We start from the raw sequence: 26,096 nt of genomic DNA, 5'->3' as shown, positions 1-26,096 counted from the left end.
AACCCATAAAATTGTATCATAATGGGTGTTGATTGAGTAGAAGAAAATGGTAGGGCAAGAAATACAAAGAAGAATATATGGTAGGTGGAGATTATATATATATATATATATATATATATATATATATATATATATGCGTGCCATTGTTTGATGTTGGGGCCATAACATTTGTACCTCATAATTCCAAATGGAGCTCCATACTCTTACTTTGGAGGTATTATGTATTTATATAAAGCCACAATATCTTAAATTATATACAAGTTTTTTATGCATCTCTTGAACTCATCCTACAAGTTAGGTAAGACCTTTGTTTTGAGTGAATATAAGATATGTTTTTTATATCACATATTAGTGTATTATATAGGGTTGAGTTTTGATGAGAATGAAAGTTAAGATGAGATACGTAAGAAGAGATTTTCTCCCTTGGATGCACATTAGGATGAGATGTACCAAGATTAATCTCGTTATCAAGTGTAGTTCATGGGTGAGTTTGGGATTAAAGATGATCGAGGGTCCATATCCCTTCTTATACTTTTCACTTTAACTCTCTTTCTCACACGATCTTTCGCTGCATTTAGGGTTGGGTTCTGGTGAGAAGCATATGAAGAGACCATCATCCTTGGACCAATCCTAATTGAATGTCAACATTAATGAGGTGCACTTAGATGCACCAGATTGATTCACTTCTAAAACGTAATTCATGGTGAACATGAGAATAAAAGTGATCAAGGATTCAATTCTTTTCTTATGATTATCACTATAACTTTCCTTCTCACACCATCATTCGCCTATATATATACTAGTCGTGTACCTGTACAATGCGGTGGGATACAAAAAGTTCATTAAGATTTATTTAATTCGAAATATCAATTTTTTCTTAAGTTGTCATAAAACCTACTACATTTGTACGCAAGTTATATTTAAATACCCACCTATCCAAAATATCGGTGCTCGTAACTTGTGAAATCATCCATAAAATACAAATCGTTTAATATATGGATTGTGTATAAAGACAAAGTCACTTGTTAGTGAAATTATGGGTGCAATGAATAAGATTCAGAGCAACTATACAGTCTCGTTGAACAAAAAATCTTCTCGTTGATATTTTTTTGGGTCATTCCCAAGTCAATTTTTTTCCCCAGAATGATTAAAAATTGTAGAATTATACAGAAGAATGCATCTATCCAAAAATATTTCAAAGATATAATGTTATCATGCCAAAGCAATTTAAATAATGTTGGATGCAAGAAACAATTACTTGCTCATGATTGAAACCAACCCCCATTGTCAAACTTGTTTTCAAGACTGATCAGGAACAAAAACTCATGACCAAATTTCAAAATTCTTTTCACAAAATCCAACTTGACAAAAATTCAAATACCTGCATGTTTTTTCAATTAACAATTTACAATCTAGAATAACTTACGCTCAAAGATCTAAAAAACAATCATCATGCAATGCTTTGCTTCATTTGCTACCTCCATTTAGAACTCAAGATCATGAGAAGACAGAAAGGAAATGCAATCTCTGTCCCAAACAGGTCCACTTTCAAAGACCAAACGCCATGTGCTTCTAAGTACATAGTTGACAAAATTTTCTTTTAATTACGATTTGTTTTGATAATTACATAAAGAAAATATAAGATTTTCGTAGAAAAAATTCTGAGCTAAGACTAAATGTCAATTTAATTTTGGCCTTAAAAAACACCATGATCTGACATTCCAAAATTTAAAAACGACTCCATTTTTTGTGAGAAGGGCACTGAAGCTATGATAGAAAATTCACTTTTGGGTTTGTAACGTTGGTAACGTGTCGTAATGTTTGTATTGTTAGCACAATGTTTTTCTCAAAATCAATGTTGCAACTTAATTTTGTGCATTATTGATAACATGCAACTTTTATATTGTCATGGAAAAATAAAAAAGGAAAATTTAAACAGTTTCTGCAACATATAAATACAATCCACATTAGTAGAATTAAGGCACGTACTCCACAATATATTACATTGAAGAATTTATATAAAAAGGAATTCCATTTTTTACTCATAAATATGTAAAATAATTATTAAGAAATCTTTTGTATCATCATCAAGCATCAGCCCCTTGGTCATTGAAGTGGTATAATCCTTTTGCTGCACTCCAATTCCCTCTCCTGGTTATTTTGGTCCTGTATATCACACTACCATTCTCATCAAATACAACTGCATCATGTCTTTCCTTGATCATTGAATGACTATCAAGAGAGTAAAGTTAGCATCATATGTGCAGTAATATCATGCAAAGTATACATCAATTTACTATATACACAAATGTTTGTTCTACTTTGACTTGTTCATCTTCAAGTTTGATCATTCTTTTTCAGTTTTCGAGACCATGGATGGATKGTATTTTAGTTCAAAAGCTATGTGTACCAGCGCAGTGCAGTGGGATGTGAAATTAAAAGATGTAAGCGAACATATCGATTACGGATAAAGATTTGTATGTGAAATTTTCAGGCCCTACACTATTGATTGTTTCATATTCAATTGATTTGAGAGGAACTGAAACAATTCAATAATCTATTTGATGTTGAAATTTGACAACCGATTGATTCTAATTTGGTTATAATTTGGTTATGCATGAGATGTCGCTGCTCTTGCCATATCAATGAAAGGAGCATGTGAGTTAACTAATTGTCCACACCCAGAGAAACCGAGTAAACTAAGTTAACAGAAAAGAAACTTACCCATCTGTTGGGCATGTAATAATCTGCAACCTTCAACAATTCCTCTGCCATCCACGTTATACTTGAAAGGCGTCAGAGTAATTCTCTAACACCCTTTGAAATTTGAGTTAGTTTTTGCATGTCCGTATACAAAATACATTAGTATATATATATATATACATATATATGTAGGCATGTATATATCTATATATATATATATGTGTGTGTGTGTGTGTGTGTGTGGAAGAAGAGAAGAGGGTTAAAAGAGGAGCATTTATCTCTACCAAAAGTGTAGTTATATATGCACAAATATGCTAAAAGTCTTTCTTCAAGTTCCTTTCCAAGATGCACATATTGCTCAATTGTACTTGGCAAGATGTCATAAGCTAAGAATCTCAAATCATCAGGACCTTTCACAATTTCACACCCGATCCACACAATTACAGTGAGACAGTCTCTTGAGACTCTTGTTCTTGCTCTTTAATCCCTTATTCAAAGCATAGAATACAAGACTCCCAACCTTTGTAATGTGACGTGCAACCTTTCCATACCAAATTTCTGTCCCATTTTCCTACATATTGCTTATTTAATGTACATATCACCACAAACTTTGAACTTTAACATCTCTGACCATCAAATCAAATGTGAATAATCCGTCCTCTTCTCTTTGAGAGAAGGGGCTCTTTCGGTTATGTTGGTGCTTGAAACAATTTATCAACAAAATATATGTACCAAAATTGATGTTATTTGACCACATAAGTAAAAGTTTTACATTTTGTAGTGGAATGAAGGGGATTTTTTTATATTACCTACAGAATATCATCTGACATATCAAGGTTTTTGACAATATTCTTGTGTATCATTAAGTTCAAACCAACCTTCTTTACCAACCAATTTTCTTTCATGAGTTCATAGATAGAGAGCATAAAATGCATGACCTACTCAAATTTCTTTCATGAGTCTACTGTCATTATTGCAATCATTCATTTTCACTTGTACAAAAATTGGAACATAGAACTTTCCATGAATTATGTACTTCTGCAAATCATGTCAATATCATAAATTAAAGAGCATAGGGGAACATACCACAAATATAATTGAAAACACAATTGCAGAAACTGTTGGGGGATGAAGTGAACCAAACCTAGGGTAGTAGGGGTATCATAGAAGATGGTGGAGGCCTAGACAATAGTGGGTCGAACAGTTGAGTCAGAAGAACCCATGTCGACCTCGGTGAATACAACACCATTGTTTCCGGTTGTCGTATCTAGTGCCATTGATTTTCTTTCACTCCTTTGTCTTCTAACCACAAACACGATCACCTATATCTTTCTGCTTATGGATGCGAAATATTATTAGATGAAGAAACAATATAACTTAAACAAGAATGTGTGAAGCTGTACTTACCAAACCCTTCAACCTCGTTAGAGAAATACTTTTTAAAGAAGTTTCTAGATTGAGATTAGAAACTCCAATAAAAAATAAAAGTTCTCTTAAAACAAAAACAACCCTTTCAATAACCTTTTACCATCATCACTGTTATCATTCCATTATGATTACAAATCATCATCACCATTATTTTGACAGAAAAACCTAATATTATGTTCTTGCCTAAAATTTGAACTGGACTATCAAATAGGTAAAGTGTCAAAACTTTTGTGAATTCCAAATGCTTTTAGACATATTCAGTTACCCATCAAAATTTACAAGAATCATGAACTGAAAATGTTGGTAACAAATGATCAACAAAATCCATAGCAAATTTGTATTTTAAAATTGAAATGTACCAACATCAAACATCAAATTTTCAAACTCTAGCTACAGATTGAGTATTCTACAGAACTTGTAACACTAAATTTCACATACAAAACGGAAGCAGTAAGAACTCCATCAATTCAAGCACACCCCCGATGTCGAAATTTGAAATATATGGATTTTTTTTTTCATAATCCAACTTATTTCAAGAACATACTAAAATACCCAAATGGCCAAATGTGATACTGGAATTTGAAGCGTTTCGATTGGTTACAAGCCTCTGCATGCGGGTAAGAAAGAAGCTATATGATTGTGGAGGATACAACCTAACCCACAATTGTGCTGAGTTCACAGTGTATTGATTAGTTGAGAAACATAATCGAAGGATCAAACTTACACTATCGTTGCCAACAACTATGATTACGACAATTCCTGCAAAAGAAACGATGGGAAAGTAGTTGAGAAAGCAATTTTGAGCACACACTCGTCAAAGACATTTAATTAACAATCGAGAACATATAACAAAGGCATTAAAAAAAAAACCCTAGAGACAAAATGGATGGCTGAAATTCAAGAATCTATTGCTGAAATCCAACAATCGATGGAAAGCAAAAACATGAAATCCAAGAATTGATGGTTGAATCCATGGAATGTAACAATCGATGGAATGAAATAGTAGATGAAAGCAAATTAACATATCTGGACAGAAGTTTGAATCGAATAGATGCGTGAATATGTAATAAAGCATATACATATATCAGGAATCGATATGAAATAATAATCATAATATCAATGTTCATTGAGAACTTTTGTGTGATCGATGAGAGCTTTTTCTGAATCGTCATTTTGATATACAACTAGTTGGGTATCCGCGCAATGCGACGGAATCAATGAATTTTAACGATTTTGAAGTTCCACTGGTTTTATAAGATAAGATTTAACGATGATATAGGTTACACTTGGTCTTTACATATTAATACAATTTGAATAAATAAGAGTTGTAATTCCAATTACAGACTATTGATGAAAAAAAATTGTATGACAGTTTAAAATCCAATATATTTAAACGACTCTACAAATGTGTTCGATTTACACCAAGAGCAAAACCAAGAAAGTTGAGTTTTAAGATAAACACTCAAAACCAATAAAGAAAACTACAAATTTAACATATCATAAGCCATGAAAAGACAAAAAAAAATGAGTTTTAGAATGAAATTTCAACTGTTTACCCTATTTCTTGTCCAGAAACTCAAATTAAGGTTGAATTAATACATGTGTGTATATATATATATATATATATATATTTCAAAAAAACTCAAAAACATATTAATTCAGAACATATTATATAGTGCAATTTGGACAGCCTAACCCCAAAATATATAGTATATATATAAATAAATAACTATAAAAGTATAAATCGTAAATATTAAAAATATTTTTTCACAGTATATATAATATATAATAATATAATTAAGTAAAAAATTATTCAATATTTGACTCATTTCGAAGGTATTAAAGAGACGACTATAATGGTGTAACTTGTTAAAATAAAAATGTATTTTTTAAACATGTTTTAATTGATATACGATTATGTATGTTAATTTGATAAATGTTTAAAATGAAACATTTAAAAGTAAAGAACGTAAAGTAAATTAATTAACTAATTATAGAGGTATAAAGTGTAAATTTTTTAAAAAAATGTTGTAAGTGGGTGAGTGTATGTGAGGGGGTGAGTGCATGTGAGGAGAGGAGAGAGGGGTGAAATAGTGAAAAAGTGTATAAAGGGTATCTTGGTCATTTAGTATTTTAAGACTTTAAGACTTTTGCTAAATTTGCTTTATAAGATAGTATAGATGAAGCGTGAATCGTCGCTTTGGAAAGATAAGTTCTCAGAGTGCGTTTTTCTATAGCATTGTTGAGTTGTACATCAAGGATAAAATGTTGTAATTAAGAGTTTTTAAGAGATTGTGTACGAAAAGATAGCACCTAATGCATACAAAGTTGTTTGTAAGACTTTAAGACTTCATGCATCACAAGATAACACTTGTTGCATTTAAGGTTGTTTTTAAGACTTTTATCAAATCTGGTTTATAAAGTAATATGTATGTATATATATATATGAGATATATATATATATATATATATATATATCTCTCTCTCTCTTTTACAAACCCAATGATTAGTACATACCACACAAACCAATTAATTAAGATATTTATAGAAGTAGAAAGAGTTTATTTGTTATGTTTTGGATATTTATGAAAGATTAACATTCATTATTATGATTAACGCTTTATATTTTAAAACAATCGAGATATTCATTGAATCAGATATCCATTATACTAGATGAATAGTTGAGATTGATTTGTAGAAGAACAATCAAATGTAAACCACCCATAGTTATACAAATCGTTCAAATCACCATCATTCGCCGATTTCATTATTTAATTTAATGAAATTGTTTTATCTGGTGAAATTGTTTCATATAATACTTTTTTTGATGAAATTGTTTCATATATGGTTGTTTCTATGTTTTAATGAAACTGTTTCAKGTATTTTTCTAAAATTAATATAATGAAGATGATAATATCCATAATTAACACATTCCATAAAAAATGACTAATCAATCCCTCATTAATTACAAAAAAAAGGAAAAAATTATGATTGATTGAATGAAGTTTGCACGATTTATACAAATAATATGGTTTGCAAAATAAAACTCTTATTGGTTTGTATTAACGGTTGTATTTGTAAATGAAACCATACACATATACACACACACATATGATGGCAATCAAATGAGAATAACAAAAAAAGTTACAAACCTTTGATAATGTATATAAAAGTATTTTTTACATGATCTCTTTTCATCAAAAGCTACAATTTAAAGTATTATTTCAGATATGTTTATATTTATTTGTTGAACCTACTAATCTACACTGATTATTTCGCTCATCCAAATCTATTGGTCGCATTATTGAACATATATGAAAAAAGTAAACAAAACGAGTTAGGGACTTTATGTTTATGTATATGATATCTAACACACTAATTTTGATGTGAATTCGATCGTGAAGAATGATCTTATTTACTCAATTATAAATTTGAAGTATCTTAATTTACTTTCTAATATAATTCATGTTATAGAACTACGTTTGCTATTGACTATCGAGTTTGACCCAAATCAGGCTAGGTCTATACATTGGGCCTTAAGTTAGGCCTTCTCGACCATCAAACCTCTAACAATGACAAATGTTGAAGCCCGTTTTGTCATTTACAATAGAGATAGCCAATTGGGTCAAGCCCCGCCCGACAACGGACACCGGTCATGACCTGACTGTGTGTTATTAGTTACAAGTTTTATGTCATTTCAAAAGCTTGGTCCGTGTGATCAGTTATGTATAGGATTGATCATTGTTACTAAAAAAGTGGTATTAAATTATCAGCGTGTCAAACTGAAATTACGTTTGTACCAATTTTATCAAATCCGTCCCATTTCATTATTTATAGACACTTGAAAGTAAGATGGTTTATATAACTTATGTTATATAAAGTTTATTTTAAAACTTTTTAAAATATTGAATATTAAATTCTTTTTTGTAAAATAAAAAATAAAAAAGTATAAATGTAATTTTTAAGATTTTAATAATAACAAAAATATTATTTGATATAAATAGCAGAAAAACAAAAATAAATTTTGATAAAAATAATCTACAAAAGTAGAAAAAAAATGGCAACAAACCTCTTTTCGATAATCAGCACTTAATAATGACCGTTTGGCAGATTGATAAAAAGTGATGCATATGGAGTTTTAACGGATATATTAATCCCACTGAAACAAGGGAGTTCCAGAGGGACAAGCGAAAACGAACATGAAGAAGCGAATAGCTGCTGTTACTTCTTCTTATCGTCTACTCAACCAAAAGAATCACGCCTCTAACAGGATCCTTCATCATCATCGCCGATTCAACGCTAATTTCAATCAAGTTATCCGATCGTCTTCAACTTCAGAAGGTGCTGCTCTACGATCACCTTTCTTTCTTTCTTTTTTCTTTCACGGCCTATATTTATAATTATCCCCGATTTACTTTTGCATGTGGATTCGCAATTCACAGCTAGATTTTCTTCACAAGGTTAAATTTCTCTTTGTAGGTTTCAAATCGCTGTTGTGGTTTCTTTTTGTAACTACTTCTTCATTTGTTAGTAATTGGGATTAACGAACAATAAAATGATACGGGAAAAGTATGAATTATCTGATACCCTCACTTTTTATGTGAATTTCATTGCGAATTGTATGGTATTCAACCTGGAGAATGGTTTAATTTGTGAGTTAATTAAGCAACCAAATAGTGATCTTATTGGGGAGTACACAAAATTATAATATGTTATTTTGATATATTGGGGATATAAAGGAAATCAATATAAATTTTTAGCGGTGAAATCATTTGTTCAACTTTAGTGGTGTTGATAGAAAAGCTTAAGATATGTCAAACATAAGGTAGTGTTTGGTTCGCAAACATGATTGGATAGGACTGGACAACACAAGAGGGTAGGACTGGACAAGACAAGACAAGACTAGACTAGACGGGACGGGACTGGACTGGACTGGACTGTACAGAAAAAATGTATGTTTGGTGTTTGGGACGACTAGGACCGGACGACACAAAACTAGACAAGTGATCCCCAAAAGTTATTTGATGGTTTTAAATATTATATAATAGTTATAATTAGCACAAATAAAGTAAATAATTAAAGAATTTGATTTAAAAATATTTTTACACAATTTTCATATAAATGAATACATACATATATAATGGTACCAAATTTGAATGAAAAATTTGATATAATTGATGGTGGTAGTGGTGGTGGTGGAGGTGGTTTTGGTTATGGTGGAGACGGTGGTGGCCGACGGTAGTAGTGGCGACGGGTAGTGGTGGTCGGTCGCTGACGGTCGTTATGGAGGTAGAGGCAGTGGTGGTTGGTGGGCGATGGTGGTTGTAGAGGTGACAATGGACAGTGGTGGTCGACGGTGGTTGTGGAGGTCATGGGGGAGGTTGTTGCGGTATAGGAGGAGTTGGAGGTGGCCAACAGTGGTAGTGTTGGTGGTAATGGGTGGTGGTGGTCGGTGGCCGATGGTGGTTGTAAAGGTAGCAATGGACGATGGTAGTTGGTGGTGAAGGAAGTTGTTGTAGTAGAGGAGGAGTTGAGGTGGCGAACGACAGTAGTGGTGGCAATGGACGGTGGTGGTCGACTATGGTAGAGGTGGTTGTGGAGGCGGTGGTGGTCGACTATGGTAGAGGTGGTGGAGGATGTTGTTGTAGTGGAAGAGGAGGTGGAGGTGGAGCGGCGGCCGAAACTAGCGGTGATGACAATTAAAACAAATACCACGTTAAGGTTATATATCAAACTAGGGTAGATTGGTAATATTTTAGTTTCTATCTCATTCTTGTTCCACCTATTTTGGTCGAACAAAAAAAAGCCTCTTTTGTACTATGCTATCCCACCTTGTCTCAGTTCTTGTCCATGTCCCTTGTCAAGCCAAACGTGGGATAGTGAGTTCTTGTTCTGTCCCATGCTGCACCAAATGTGGGACAATGAGTTTTGTCCCGTCCCATGTACCAAATGCAACCTTAATTGGACAAGTAGTCAAGAAGGATACGTTTTGTTATTTGGGACAAGTTTTGTAGGACAATGGTAAACAGTAAGACCTACTAAGATATGCAGACTCTAACATGCACCAAGATATGAGGTGGTTTGGTGATCTCCAACCTAAACCTTTAAATGCAACGCTTAGAAGAGACTTAGAAGAGGTCATTATGAGAGATAGAGGTTGGCCAAGATTGACAGTAGGGGTAAGCAGTGAAGAATGATTTGCCCGATTTGTGCACACCAATAAAATTGGCTTTAGATAGGGTGCATGGAAGAACGCCATTTTGTCCCACAATGTAGGTTCATTTCTCTATTTTTGCTTTTGGGTTGAACTGTTTTTAACTAGTTTGGGTTTCATTTTTAGCCTATCACTATTGGTTTGGGTCCTTGGGAGTTGGGATAAAAAGCTTTTGTTGTTGTTGGATTTCCTTTTAACTATCAAGTAATTCGTCTTGCTGTGGCCCTTGGAACTGAATCCAGACACATTTTACTTTATTTTACCATGTCTGTGTATTGCAGGTGTTACCCATCATTGTGGCCCTGTGCCTCTCAAGCATTTTCTTGCAAGTTGTAGATGGGATCTTCAGAAATCCTCCCTGATTCACATGCAGAATATGCCTATAATCCAGCAGAGGAATTTTGGTTCAGTGGCCTCCACCATAGTTCAGAGGAACCCCTTGTTTTCAACTATTAATCATGATGATATCATCTATTTTGAGAAGATATTAGGGGTGAAAAACGTTATCCAGGATGACGAAGAACTACAACCTGCAAACACAGACTGGATGCACAAGTACAAAGGCTCAAGTAAGCTTATGCTCCAACCTGAGAACACTGATGAGGTTCATATCTCTTTCTTTTGCCGAAGTGGTTGTTGAGGCTGGCTTGAATTGCATATAGTTATTACTGTCTATTGTGTTTTTATGCAGTTATCTCAAATTCTTAAGTATTGCAATTCCAGATGTTTGGCAGTTGTTCCTCAAGGTGGAAACACAGGACTCGTTGGAGGAAGTGTTCCTGTGTTTGATGAGGTAACACTACTATGATCCCTTTTTTCCTTCACTTATTCAAACTTCCTGCTTCTACTTTGGACTTTAGTAGTAACCACCCATGGCTAGGGGTGTTCATGGCCCGGCCAATTTAAGGGGCAAATCTCAGTTGAACCAGTAAATTTGGTTTGACAAAATGCCAAAATCAAACCAGCCAAACTTGGCCTGGGAGAACCGGCCAAACCTTCCTGAACTGGTTTGGCAGCATGGGCCATTTTTTCTATCTTTTTTAGGTTTGACAAGAAAAAACTCATATGACAACTAATGGTAAAAATACACACTTATGATCCAACTATTCACAAGTAAATTGAATCATACATTGTTTAAGAAAAGAAAATACATAACCAACCATTCAACTATCAAATCATCCATGTTTAAAAAAAAAGAAAAAAAAGCAAACAATAGAACCCATGTAAGAGTAAACATGTAATTAGGTTTAGGTTTATTTAACTGCTTGTTATTATTTTGAATTATAAATTGATGGTGCTTTGAACCCTTGTCACCGTACGAAAAAACCTTCTTACCACTTTATCTATAAATCCCTGATATATATATATATATATATATATTATTATATGCAGCTGGTCCGCCAAAATGGCTGATTTGGTTTTACGAGCCGTCAATCAAGCTGAGTTTTCTTGGTTTGAAGTTTTCCTAAACCCACCAGCCATAAATATGATGATCAACCTGGCCAAATTGTTTTGGTTTGGCTGGTTTATTCAGTTCCAACTGGATCTTGAACACCCTTGGTCCCTTGCCCATTAGATCTACAATGAACTAAACAAAATATATAATGCTGCTGGTCATCTCTTCCCAGATTATTTATCAATATGCTGAAACATGCTCTGATCTAATCTTGCACTTCTCTCACAGTTTCGGTGCATAATTTTAAGGCCTCATCATGGAAAAAATACCACTTGTCATTCTCTCCCTAGTCATGACTAGGTTTTGATGGGAGAAGTAACACTTGGTTGTCCCCATTAATGAAGTGGTCCTGAATGATGAAGAAAGATTTCTCTCAGATTATTGTGCTTCTCTCAAAATTCATGTTTGTACACAGTGCACAATGTAGCTCAATGTCAACCTGAAGGCAAGCCATTAGGAATTGATGCTAGTGCTTCTGACAATCAGAAGCTAAACCTGGGCTTAGCTTGGTTAGTAGAGCCCGCTTGCTTTCGATCCAGAAAGTAGGCAAGCAGGAATCTCTCCCCCTTTCTGTTTATGGATAGAGAGAATATCTCCTTAGGAGAGTATTTTATTGTTTAACTTAGAAAGGGAGGAGGCAAACAGACCTTTAAAATTCACATGCATCAGCGGCAAACTTTGTTATCAAGTGGGTTTCTAAAGGAGATGCACAAATATAGTGCTAGATATGTGGAGTTCAGCGCAGCAAACATGTGTTGCAGAAAGTCTTCATATATTGTAAATTCATTCACATCATCAAGTAATAAGAGCTGTGAGAACTTGTTTCCTGCTACCAATGCCAAATAGAGTGGCTAAAGGAACATGAAGCTGTGTCATGTGATAGTGCAGCTGGCAAGCATGACATCATTATGAACAGAAGTCCCGGGGTATGTAGATCCCTGACCTACACCAAGGTGTTGATGGTGTTCTTCAAATCTCAGTATCGCCTTAGCTGAGACAAGTTTCTCTTGATATATGCATGTTGGCCTTGGAGCCGGGAGGAGCAAGCTTAGGGAATCTGAAGCAGATTGTGTTGTCGGTGATAAACCATGGTGATAGGCACATATAGAAGTGCATAGCAACTACATGGTTGATTTCTTATCTAATATACTACTTGATGTTCAGATATTAAATTGCCCAATTTTTGCTTTATTTTTAAATTTATTTTATTTTTTTCTTTTCTAATTTTTGACTTAATGTGGTCACTCCATGACTTGCAGGTCATTATTAATACTCGGCGCATGAATAGAATTATTTCCTTTGACAAGGTAGGGAGGTCAGTCTTCTCATATTTTAATTACCTAAAGCCCTTTTTAGTCATTTGTAAGGAAAGTAAGAAAATTTGGTTGCTGATTTCCGTAGGTAATTTCTTTATCAATTATTGTTTGAGAACTTAAAAGGATTAGTTACAATCCTTCTTTCTGCAAAGGATATTTATAACCACTCCTTAATTAGAAATATTAACCAACTGTTCATTAACGAAGTGATCAATTTCTGCAATTTTGTAGGTCAGCGGTGTACTGGTATGTGATGCAGGATGTATACTGGAAAATCTGATTTCTTTCCTAGACAAGCAAGGGTAAGATTTTTAAAATTAAGTTATCTCTCTAGGGTGATCAGTGCTGAAAACTACAAGTGATAGAGGATATTGTTTTGCAATATGCAAATTTGACCTCTTCTTATCCTTTTGAATCATTTGTATGACATATTATGTTTTCTTCTTTCTTTCAGCTTTATTATGCCATTAGACTTGGGTGCAAAAGGAAGCTGCCAGATTGGTGGAAATGTTTCTACTAATGCTGGTGGTTTGCGCCTGGTGCGTTATGGATCTCTTCATGGAACTGTTCTTGGTAAGCATTTTCTGAGTTACTTACATTCAAGTATCTAAACATACGGAATTAAACATTTATATCGACATATTTATGCTATAAGTGCTTACTGTAGTTACTGGTTAGTAGTTCCACCTAGTATATGCACCTTTTGATGCAGGTAAGAATATGTGAAGGTCCTCTTGAACATTCATAATATCAATAGGAATCCCTTTGTGAGGGACATATATTCCTATCACCTCTATATTTCCGAGGAAGTCTCAAGGTTGAGATATATACCTATTTTTCATATTATTTATTCCCAAAATATTGATATAAACTGAGGTGTAGTTTGTACTTGGTTTATTGAAGTATGTGTGTGACCATTTGGCAGACTTCTTGCGAATAATGCTGGCTGTTGATGCCTTTTCAAGTTAGGTATCCGTACTTCTAGATTACTTCTCTCATTGTATATCCTCATCATAGAATCACATACTGGTCTGTATTACTGTATATATCTCTTCAGAAATGGAAGAGTAGAATGTTCACTTTAATGTTACCTTCCTTGGACACACCTACATGCATAAATTTTCCAGAGGTCCACTGAAAGAAAGTATGTGACTGAAAATATGTTGATAGTGGCTGATCCAGGATTTCATATCAACACTGTGCACTATCATTACAAGGTTTTTTCAGAGGTTACACTAACAATAACATATTTTTATTTTTCATTTGTCTCATTATGGAAAAAAAATTCTTAGTATGCATGTGCATATGCTGTCTTCTACACATATCCGCCCCTGACTACTGATTTGTTCAAAAGTGTCTTCTTTTAGAGTCATTATTTATCATAGAATCATCAAGGCTAAACCTATATTCTCTCATATCCTTGCGGTACTGCTTGTGTTTTGAGGGTATTAGTGGGGATCAAAGCCTAACAATTAACATGTAGAAGTTCAAAGTACATATGATTGCAAGATGCATACTAAGTTATCACTTCATAATTTGGTTCTTGAATGATTTCCTTTTCTGTATGTGCTGCAATTATTGCATCTTTAGCATGCCATGTTCATGTACGCCATGTACAAGTACTAATAATCAATGATGTCTTGTCGGATTGTTTCTTCTAAGCTCTTCCTTAGCTTAGGATAGCTGATGCAGAAACACATTTACTGTTTCAGGTCTTGAAGTTGTTTTGGCTAATGGCAATGTGATCGATATGCTTGGGACTTTGCGAAAAGATAATACTGGCTATGACCTGAAGCATTTGTTTATAGGTGTGACAACAGTTCCCTTATAATCATCATTTTAGTGCAGAAGTATATCCATATTTAACTGGTCCATTGCTCATGTATCTATTTGCAGGAAGTGAAGGGTCTTTGGGTATCATAACAAAGGTTTCCATACTCACGCCTGCAAAGTTGTCTGCAGTAAACATAGCTTTCCTTGCTTGCCAAGATTATATCAGTTGCCAGGTAAAATATATTTTATTTTCATGATACGATTCAATTTACAGATTAAATGTTGATGTATTTTCTTGCTTGCCAAGAGTATATCAGTTGATTTTTTCTTCCAACATGTAATTTTTTTTTTGTAATTAATCACATGTTCTGCTTCCATCCATCAGAAGCTTCTATTCCAAGCTAAAAGGAGGCTTGGTGAAATATTATCTGCATTTGAATTTCTTGATGCTCAAGCAATGAATCTGGTAAGTTCAGCAAGTTTGTTCATATGTGTCATAATTATCCCCTCTTTTTTAGGCATTTTTGCAAATTAGCATGTGACGATAGCTATATGGTACTTGTGAAGTATTCGCAACAGCCATGGCATTGGAGAGGTCTATGCTTTCTTCCTTAGGGTTCTATGTAATTTGCTTAATGAGGTGTGCATTTTTTAGGATCTGCTTGTGTATCGTGATCTGATTTATTCTTGTGTTTTGAATGGAAAATATTGTCATATTGTTCTTTTAAGCAGATGTAGCTCGTGTATAATTCTATCTAGCCTTTCTCAAAAGTATAGTTCTTCTTCAAGATGTAGAAAGGCTGAACTCTGGGCAATGACTATTGATGTGTGTGAGCTACTTGGCTAAAATTCACATTGATGAATTTAGGATTAAGTAGGATGGTCCAATGAGAATCATAACCTAGTGGAACATGACCGAAGAAACACATTGAGATTGACAGAGGAAAATGGTATGATTTGTACTTCGTGCATGTCTACCAGCATCCAGGTTGCAGATATTCTAACAAAGGGACTGAGTAGCTCTGGTTTGAGAAGTTTGTATCCTAGATGGGAATGGAGAATATCTATGCACCAGCTTGAGGGGGAATGCAGGAGAAAAAGGTGTTAGAAGCTAACATCGGAAAAACATTTTAGAAAAAGCTGATGTAGGAAGTCCTTAGAACTAGGTCTATACAGCTCCGTGTTTCCATTATGTTAAGAGTATCCCATAATTCATGGGGTCTAATCTAGTCCTCTACATTTTTGGATGCCATAGTTGTGGATGTTCTGCTGTAATAGTTGTTTGAAATATAATATTCCCTTCTCAATTCTCAGCACGTTTATCCAACAAGTATCTCCTGTGCTAGAGCTGAAGCATAGTTAAGAGTGCTCAATTCCGCTTCAGAGCAGATCTGGGGAGGAACAGCTGCTTGGATAGCATTGCCTTGTTTCTACAGAAGTCTTTAGTGGCGCATGACATACATAGATCAAGAGACCTGGGGAATATCCAAAACTAGAAAACCACCACCATGGTTTGCTAATCATCCCTAAGCACGTACTTAAAAGCCTTATGCTGTAAAAATTCTTCATATCAGTAAGTTCCTAGCCAGATTCATGCTATACAGGTTGGACACATTATTTTAAACATCATAGTTTTGTCAAAGATCATAAGACATCCTGCAATTCGATTTATTTGTGTTGTGTATTAAAAGCTTTAGAGAAGTAAGAGGAATATTATTTTCTACTATATGTTGATTACAACATAAGGAACTATATATACAAGTAGAGGTTAGGAGATTAGACTACAACTACAACTCCTAAAATGGGATAAGCACTTATCTACAAATGGTTTCCTTATTAGAGTATAGAAAATAACTCTATTAATCCATATCCGATTACTATTCTACACTCCCCCTCAAGCTGGATGGTATATGTTATACAGTCCAAGCTTGCCTTTTAACGTGTTGAATAGTGGTAAACTTAGCGCTTTAGTGAAGATGTCGGCCACTTGTTGAGTAGTAGAAATGTAGGAGACTTTCAAGATTCCTTTGTCAACTTTCTCCTTGATAAAATGTCAATCCAGCTTAACATGTTTTGTTTGATCATGATGAACTAGATTTTGTGTCACGGCGATAGCAACTTTATTATTACACCAAATAGTCATCGGGTGTAGTACCCAGATTCTTAGTTCACTCAGTAATCTTTTTAGCCAGAGTGCATCACACACACCTAGGGCAGTAGCTCGTAGTTCGGCTTCAACTCTGCTTCTTGAGATCACTCCTGCTTCTTGTTTCGCCATGTGACAAGGTTGCCAAACACATAAGAATAGTAACCCAAGGTAGAACGCTAGTTAGTTTGACAACTTGCCTAACTTGCATCTGTGAACACTTCTATACTTTGATTTTTGTTTCTTAAACAGTAAACAGTGACCTGGTGTTCCTTTAAGATACTGTAAGATTCGGTGAGCAGCATCAAGATGGCATTGAGAATTTGGGATGGTGAATGCATGAATAAGCTTACATAGTTAACTGAAAACGTAATATCAGGTCTGGTATGTGCGAGGTATATCAGTCGACCAACAAGACGTTGGAATCTCCCCTTGTCGACTAGAACTGTAGAACTAGCATCAAGCTTTAGAGGAGAATCCGTAGGAGTAGAGGCGGGCTGAGAACCAAGCATTCCGGTGTCTTTGAGCAAGTCCAAGGTATATTTCCTTTGAGACAAGCTAATCGTAGATTTCATTCTTGCAATCTCCATTCCCAAGAAGTACCGTAATGGACCAAGGTCTTTCATTTCGAAGGAGCGAGTCAGATGAACTTTGATGTTTGCGATGGCAACTACATGATCTCCCGTAAGTATTACGACATATACGATTAGGATAGCGATCTTACCATGTTCTTTTAAGGTAGAAAAGAGTATGATTAGCATGGGCTTGAGCATGCCCAAATTGTTTAACTGTATGAGTGAACCGATCAAACCATGCTTTTAGGGACTGTTTGAAACCATAAATGACCTTCTTGACGACAAAATTTATGGCTGCCATTTGGAGCATGAAAACGGGGGGGCAAATCCATGTAGACCTCCTCGTCGTGTAGGTTGCCATTTAGAATCACATTTTTTACGTCTAGTTGATGAAGAGGCCAATCAAAGTTGGCAGCAAGTGAGAGGAGAACCCGGATGGTATTAATTTTGGCAACCGGGGCAAATGTCTCCTGATAATCGATTATGTATGTCTGGGTGTAGCCTTTTGCTACTAACCGAGCCTTGTATCTTTCAATAGAGCCATCACTTTTGTACTTAACCGTGAACACCCATTTACAACCAACTGTGGTCTTACCATGCGGGCGTTCAACCACCACCCATGTACCATTTTTGTGAAGGGAACGAAGCTCTTCAAATGCTGCAGCCCGCCACTTATTGTCTTGCAAAGCTTCATGAATATTGGTTAGTTCTTTTGTTAAGATAGATTCGAAACAAGAGCCTTCATAGGTGGGGCTAGATTAGCATAGCCAAAAAAATCAGAAATAGGTGCAAGAACGCGAACCTTTTATGAATGCAATGGGTACATCAAGATCAAAATTTGAAGGCAACTTTTGGTGTACCTTAGACTTTGGGGTAACTCCTTTCCTTCGACTGTATGTGATTGGAAAGGACTCGACTTGGCTTGTAGGTTGTGGGACAGGTTGTGGGGTAGTTGGTGATGGAGAGATAGGGGCGGCTGTTTCTGGAATTGTGGGTTTACATGAGGTGGTCTCTGGGTGGTTCTTTGGTGAGTTGCAGAATTGTTCCCAGCTTTCGGGTCCTATAGGATGTGATACTTCGGCTCTCTGGTTAGATTGAGGAGAGTGATAGAATTGATCTTCAAGAAAGGTGACATCGTGTGAAAAGGAGTATTTTTGTTCCTTTGGACAGTAGCATCGATATCCCTTTTGGAAGGAGGAATAACCAACAAAGACACCTTTCACACTCCTTGGGGCAAGTTTGGACCTTTTTTGACTATGAACATGGACAAAGATCGAGCAACCAAATATTCTTAGATCAAGATTGGAAGAGGCATAAGCCTTCCAAAAAGATTTTTGTAGGACGGCTAGAGGTGTTTGGAATTTTAATATCCATGAAGGCAACCGATTAATGAGGTAGCAGACTGTTAGAATTGCATCACCTAAAAAAGATTTGGGTGTATGACTTTGAAAGAGTAAGGATCGTGCTACCTCTAGCAAGTGATGGTTTTTTTTCCTTCCGAAAACGCCATTTGTTGAGGGGTATTAACGTATGGGCTTTGGTGTATAATACTATTTAAAGATCATATTGTGTAAAGATCATCGAACGGAACTGTTTAAAGATACTAATAACTTCAACTTGTTATGTAAAAGATAAATCCAACAAACTCGAGTATAATCATCAATGAATGAAATAAACCATCTTTTATTAGAAATTGACGGGATTTTTTAAGGACCCCATACATCACTATGAACTAGAGAAAATGGACTCGATGCACTACAGGTATGAATAGGACCCGAGCAAAGATGTCCCAGAGTGCCGAGATCCGAGCAAACATGTCTTGGCTCTGATACTATAAAAGCTTTAGAGAAGTAGGAGGAATTTTCTATACTATGTTGATTACAGCATAAGGAGTTATATATACAAGTAGAGGTTAGGAGATAGACTACAACTACAACTCCTAACATGGGATAAGCACTTATCTACACACGTTTCCTTATTAGGGTCTATCTATAACTCTCTATTAATCCATATCCGATTACCATTCTACATATATCTTGCTATATGCATTTCTTCGCTGCATAACTCTTTATAAATCAGCAAGCCTGTTCCTTCTCAGCATGATAATGCATAAATACATTGTCCATTTTCAGAAATCAGAAAATAAGCTAAAAGTTTGGACTACATTGATTTATTTGTCCCTGCATCTGGTCGATGACTCAACAACTGGATCAAAGCTTAACCGAATAGCTTATGTGGTGTGGTTCACATTTAACACAACCCATGAATGATGAATTCATGTTTGCAATGCCTACTTAGGTTGGTACAAGGCCTTGGAATGCTATATTCCTATTTCTTGTTTATTTGATTGACTTTTAGATTCAACTGAAGAAATATAATGGTATCTGTGATATTGTTATTCTTTGCCTATGAATGATGTAATACATTTTTATGTGACGTAATTGTTGTGACCATATTTGGACGCTTAATATGGTTATAATGACATGGCATACATGAAAGAGAAGTCTCTTTCCGTCACATTTAACAATCTGATTTTGTTGTGTTGTATAGGTTCTTCAACATCTAGACGGTGTCCGAAATCCATTACCTTCCGCAATTTACAACTTCTATGTTCTCATCGAGACAACAGGCAGCAACGAATCTAGTGACAAGTAAACTTCCTGCTATTTTACCTGTTTCCATCCATCTCTGCCATAATGCACCGAAAAATCGTATGTCGGTTCCAGTTTGAGTCAGCCTTAGTTACTTTCCTGAATGCAAACTTCTACATTGTTTTATTCAAGATCCTAAACCGAATGAAGTTCTGTGCTATTGCTTTCTATCATTTTTGGAAATTGGATAACTTTGAGAGCCAAGTAGGCTCTCATTAAAATTTGTATTAATCTTGTATAAAGCAGCACAGTGCTCTTTTGTTCCAACTTTAGAAGATGTGCCTAACAGGCTCCAGTCCACCATTGGTTCAAATTAATGCTTATGGTCTCCCTCTTAGTAAATACCATTTAAACCAGTTATATACTTTCAGGAGTTTTGTTTTGGTAAGATTATGTCAAAATAAATTAGCAAAGCCAATATATCGTTACGTACAAGGCTGGTTTGCATGAACAGAAGTGTGCCATCAGATGTCTTTGTTCTTTGATCAACCATTATCTCATCTATACCTGCACCATTGGTGTTAGCACTTCTCTTTACTTCTTTTAGAACGATTAACAAAATTATGCATTGGTGTCTCTAAGACTCTAAAGAGACTTGAACTCACAACCTACTGGTTTTATCCATAGTTACCATTGGGTCAAAGGCCGCTTGGTAGCACTTCTCTTTATTGATCTGTTCTACTTGTAACCTGTTTCTGATTTTCTTTAGGGAGAAGCTTGAGGCCTTTCTTCTCCATGCTATGGAAAATGGTTTGGTATCTGATGGTGCCCTTGCACAGGATATGAATCAAGCATCATCATTTTGGCATATTCGTGAGGTTTGCAATCCCACTATAAATATGTTAAGCATGAAACTTTTCGCTACCAAAACCAAAATATACCTCTTTTAGTTGATTTGCTATGCTTGGTACACGACTCTTAGAGATGCGAGTCCCCTGGCGAATTCTGTTAAGAATACCATCTCTCTATCTGACAAAAACTTGTAAAACAGTTGCTGGTAATTAAGGTTACATACATGGGATTAGAAAATTGTACACTTTGTATGTGATCCAGAGTTCACCTGTAGGACACCCCTGTAAATTGTTAATCTTTTCATGACCTTTTGAAATCAAAATTCAGCAACTTGCCTGTTTTTGTTATACGATTTGCATTATCACTTTGATATGCTAATTTTTTATGCCTTCTTTCAGGGTGTTCCAGAAGCATTGATGAAAGCTGGAGCTGTATATAAATATGATCTATCGTTGCCGGTTGAAAAGATGTATGATCTTGTTGAGGAAATACGAATACGTCTTGGTAACCATCTTATAGTCAAGCTTATTATCATGCATCCATCCCATGTTCAATTGTTTCAGCGTCCTCCTTAAAGGGATCATTAAAAGGAAACAGCTTCTGATATTCAATGTAAAGACCTGCATAACATAAAGCATGGATATCACAATATACCAAATTCTAATTTATTGTTTAATGCTGATGGAAAACTGTAGTTTCCACAACTTCGGTTGCTAACTGATGTAGGCGTAATTTGTCATACTGCAATACTAGCCACAATGATTATGCCAATAAGTTATCTCAACCTGGTATTATTTTCTCACTTTAGTTTGAAACAACTAGGTGCTGCGGCAAATGTAGTGGGATATGGTCACCTTGGAGATGGCAACCTCCACTTAAATGTCTCAACTCCACAGTATGATGACACGGTAAGATTCGTATTCTTGCTTCACAAATATATATATATGGACACCCTATTTGCTTCTAACCTTACAAAATAACCCGCAGATTTTGGCACAAATTGAGCCTTTTGTGTATGAATGGACATCTCGGCACCATGGGAGTATCAGTGCTGAACATGGGCTTGGTCTCATGAAAGCTGAAAAGATTTACTACAGCAAGTCATCTGGAACCGTAAGTCTACTCTGTTATATGGGATATGCAGTGCTTTCGCTTGCTTTCATGAATGTTCTGTATTAAGAAACAGAAATCGTAAACATCACAGTGATTAGCGTCACATTAGGAATCTTTATTGAAACTTCTTGTTGTTCTTTTTCTTTGGGGTTGCAATAAAGATTCTTAATATCGATTTCTAGACCTCCTTTTTATGGATGATACTCTTGCTCTGTGCAACTTCAGAAACAAAGTTTTATTTGTACAGGTACAACTTATGGCTTCTATCAAGAAGTTGCTGGATCCCAGTGGTATACTAAATCCTTACAAAGTTATCCCACCATCGCTTCTATCTTAATCGAGGTTAGAAACTTGATCTGTAACATTTATTTAGTTCTTAAAGAGTTGAGATAGAGTACCCCATGTGCATACTATCATACGCCCACGATCCTATGAGATACTTGATGATTTTCTATCATGAAATTGCAGTACTTTTTGTTTTGAGAAGTTTTCAGGTTACCATTTTCCTATTTGAGCATTATCAACATCAGAAAGAATCTGTGGTATTGATTTGAATCCACAAAGTTCCTTTGTTTTGTCTTGTATTGTCAAATCATTTTTAACCCACTAAATAGAACTCCACAATGGTAGCTGTTATAAGAACTCCTTTTGCAGGTCCAATTTATTTTTTCAACATCAATAATTATACATAAAATCTATTAAAAATGTTAAAAAATATATATATAAAAAAACTATTAAAATCAAGAACCTTGGATGTAAGTGTTTTTTAAGAACTCTCTCCAATGGTAGTTTTTATAAGAACCTCCACTTTTTGCTTATTAAAACCTCCCATTGAAGATGCTATGAGAAATATTCTAGTAATTGTACCGAACTATGTATCAAGTCAAACAATGCAATTTATGTGGTATGAATGAGTATGAAACATGATTGCAGATTGGCGATGAAGGTGTCGGTTGCATTGTAATGATGGTTAGAGGTTCCCAGTTGTGCCTAATCAGGCTTGGTGATTTGGTTGCGACCATAATGTGGTTCATGCATGGTCTGGTGGATCACCGTGTCTCTGTATAATAACAATAACAATGAATCTTTCTTCCATCTTGTAGTGTAAAGTAGGAGTAGTTCATATTTTGATTACAAAACTAAGCAGCCATGTTTACAAAAACCAAGAAAGAAGGGTAGTAGTGACAATTGTTGTATCAGGTAACATTAAATTATAATAATATAATGTTGGCAGGGATGGCAAAGAAAAACCGCACCTGATAGGGAACTAATGCCCAACCCTGGTTTTACCGGGAATGGGAATTGGGATGGAGATACCATTCATCCCCGACCCCGTGTCTTAAGTATACATTTCTATGTATATACACACAGACACTAGGAATAACAGTATAGTGAGAAACCAATGAGTATAAATTATACACTTCTATGTACACACACACACACACAAAAAGACACTAGGTATAATAGTATAGTGAGAAACCAATGAGTATAAATTATACACTTCTATGTACACACACACACACACAAAAAGACACTAGGTATAATAGTATAGTGAGAAACCAATGAGTATATATCTATGTCTATACTATACTATTTTAGAAAGCACGAGTTATGTTGAATTTTTTAAGAGGTATAACTTATTATGCCAAATGTACAATAGTTAAAATCTGTCGAACATCCATGATCTGAGCGTAATATTGAAAATCAAATATTACATTCTTGATTTGGTTGTTTATGAGAAACTTTTGTTGATATAACGACGTGATTATATAGAACTTCAATCAGTAAGTATTGTAATTGATATGTTTGAATTAGAACTACGTTTTTATGTTACCTTTGTACAAATGCAACAATTAAAATTTGGGTAACTAATATTTTAGCATTATATATTGTTTAAACGTAAAGTTGACATTTATATACATAATATATAAAAACATTTCATAAAAAATTAAATTATATAGACAGAGAAACATCTAAGATTCGTCAATAGGAAATGGGAATGAAATCTTATTCCCCGACAAGGATCGCGATCCCCCAATGATACCCTGACCCTATTGCCATCTTTAAATGTTGGGATCAGTTATTGACTGGTCAACCTTTTGGGTCGGGTCATGGGTTGGATAAGATACCACCAGACCCGTTCCATTTTCAGCTAATCTTGCAAAGCCATATTTTATGTGGGACAAAGGGTGAGTAAAGAGTGTGCACGGGGAAAGGGGAGGGTTTTATTTTTTTAAGTTATCTTTATTTATAACTTTGATTATTAGATTTTATATTTATGTTTTTCTTTTTTATTATAAAAATAAATTTAAATTTAAATATAAATATATTTTTTTTTATCTTTTGATATTTTGGTGCAAATGATAGTATCAAACTGAAGTTAAAAATGTAGTATATTTTTATGTTTTTGTATTTGGATGGTTTATTAAATGTTTTTAACCATCTTTTATTACAGTTTTTTTATTTGATTAACCTGAATATCCAACTCATTATGTGAACCGACTAATTACAGAACGACCACCTGTTCATCGTATTTGAACCTTCATGGCTATAAGAAATTTTTTATTCTTACTTGGATTTGAACCTATGACCTTCAGACACTTTTAACCTCTGGAGCTCAAACTCAAATCAATCGGACACCATCCTTATGGTTTTATTACGGTTTTTAAAATAACGTGGGACATAAACATTGATTTTTTGAAAGTAGTACAGTCTTTGTGCATATTTGCAATATAATATCTATAAGAAAAATTACAAACCGAAATAATCCAAGTAATAAAAGAAATATTATAACAAAAAGATGGTTAGAGTGCCAAAAGGTTTTATGTATGTCATCCAATCCAACTGTAAATAAATTATTTAATTTTTAGTTTGGTGTTATTTACATCAAATTTCACATAATATCCCACTCTTGAGTTTAATTTTAAAACTTAAGAGTTTTCTAAAGGAAAACCCATTTTTGAGAATTTACCAAAAAAAGTTTAGACTTAAAAGGGTTTTTTTGACGGTTGTTGAATGGTTTGGTGCAGAATAATTAAATAATGAAAATGATTGAGAGCCACTCATGATATAGTGCAAAATAAAATATAATTTTTTTGGTGATTGTTTACAATGAAATTAGGGCACTAAATGATTAAGGGGGACCCATGATACAAAATCATTCAGAAGGTATTAGAACCATTAAGAGACATATTTTTTTTTTACTAAACAAGATTCACCTCTTAACGATTCATAGGTTGCCTCTTAATGAAACTATTAACAGGTAAACAAACAATTTTTTAATTGAAGTTAGTCAAGCTTTGGTTCTCTCGTTTGCAACCCTTGTTTTATTTGTGAAATACAATTGGCCCATCTCCATAGTGTTACATAGATAATGGAACCATATGTGCATCTGTATATTCATGGACGGAGACAGAAAATTAATTTAAGGAGAGCTTAAGATGCACAAAAATGGCTCCGATAGTGTGTATTGTTGTTTGTGCATTCTAAGCTACTTTCACATTGTTATGTATGATTACATTAATGTTTACGATTTTTTATCGAACTAACAGATACAATCCTATGTGTTCCCTCATTTGGTTGTTGGATTTGGTCACCTTTATTCGGATCTTTATGATGTTTGGTAAAATCACCGACCTCCATCTCCCTTTATTGCAAGAACTGTCGTCCCTTTACCTATGGCAATAATAAGATGTTATTTTGATGGAATGGAGTGTTCTAATTTCGTAATCCCAAATATACCCTTAATCCTGTCATGATAGAAACAGCCGCACACCTCCTTCTCCATCGCATCAATTTCTGATCTCTCTCCATCGCTTCTCAGGTTTGATTTCTCTTTTCTCCATAGCTTCTCCAAGTTCGATTTCCCTCTTCTCGGGTTCGATTTCTCGATTTCTCTCTATTATATGCTCAATTTCTGCTCAACAATA

At 34.7% G+C, this 26,096-nt stretch overlaps 1 protein-coding gene across 3 annotated transcripts; it reads left to right on the top strand.

Annotated features, from left to right (window-relative positions):
- The first annotated feature begins 8,285 nt into the window (after positions 1–8,285).
- Positions 8,286–23,396, top strand: LOC112509609 (D-2-hydroxyglutarate dehydrogenase, mitochondrial). Of its 3 annotated transcripts, none has more exons than XM_025114670.1 (17): positions 8,286–8,472; positions 10,627–10,949; positions 11,037–11,138; positions 13,061–13,108; positions 13,349–13,419; positions 13,572–13,690; positions 14,043–14,081; positions 14,830–14,925; positions 15,014–15,123; positions 15,276–15,356; positions 20,162–20,262; positions 20,972–21,080; positions 21,453–21,558; positions 21,877–21,962; positions 22,042–22,167; positions 22,415–22,509; positions 23,101–23,396. In XM_025114670.1, the coding sequence occupies exons 1-16, from the start codon at positions 8,331–8,333 to the stop codon at positions 22,502–22,504; spliced, it is 1,749 nt and encodes a 582-aa protein (XP_024970438.1). In that variant the 5' UTR covers positions 8,286–8,330; the 3' UTR covers positions 22,505–22,509; positions 23,101–23,396. The 3 variants fall into 3 exon arrangements, with proteins under 3 accessions (XP_024970438.1, XP_024970446.1, XP_024970430.1); XM_025114678.1 differs by lacking the exon at positions 14,043–14,081 and adding an exon at positions 8,574–8,591 and having other exon boundaries at positions 8,300–8,472; XM_025114662.1 differs by lacking the exon at positions 23,101–23,396 and adding an exon at positions 8,574–8,591 and having other exon boundaries at positions 8,300–8,472; positions 22,415–22,647.
- The last annotated feature ends 2,700 nt before the right edge of the window (positions 23,397–26,096 follow it).

Source organism: Cynara cardunculus, assembly GCF_001531365.2.
Source record: "Cynara cardunculus var. scolymus isolate 2C chromosome LG 1, CcrdV1, whole genome shotgun sequence".
NCBI classification, from domain to species: Eukaryota; Viridiplantae; Streptophyta; class Magnoliopsida; order Asterales; family Asteraceae; genus Cynara; species Cynara cardunculus.
This window is presented reverse-complemented; position numbering and strand designations above follow the sequence as displayed.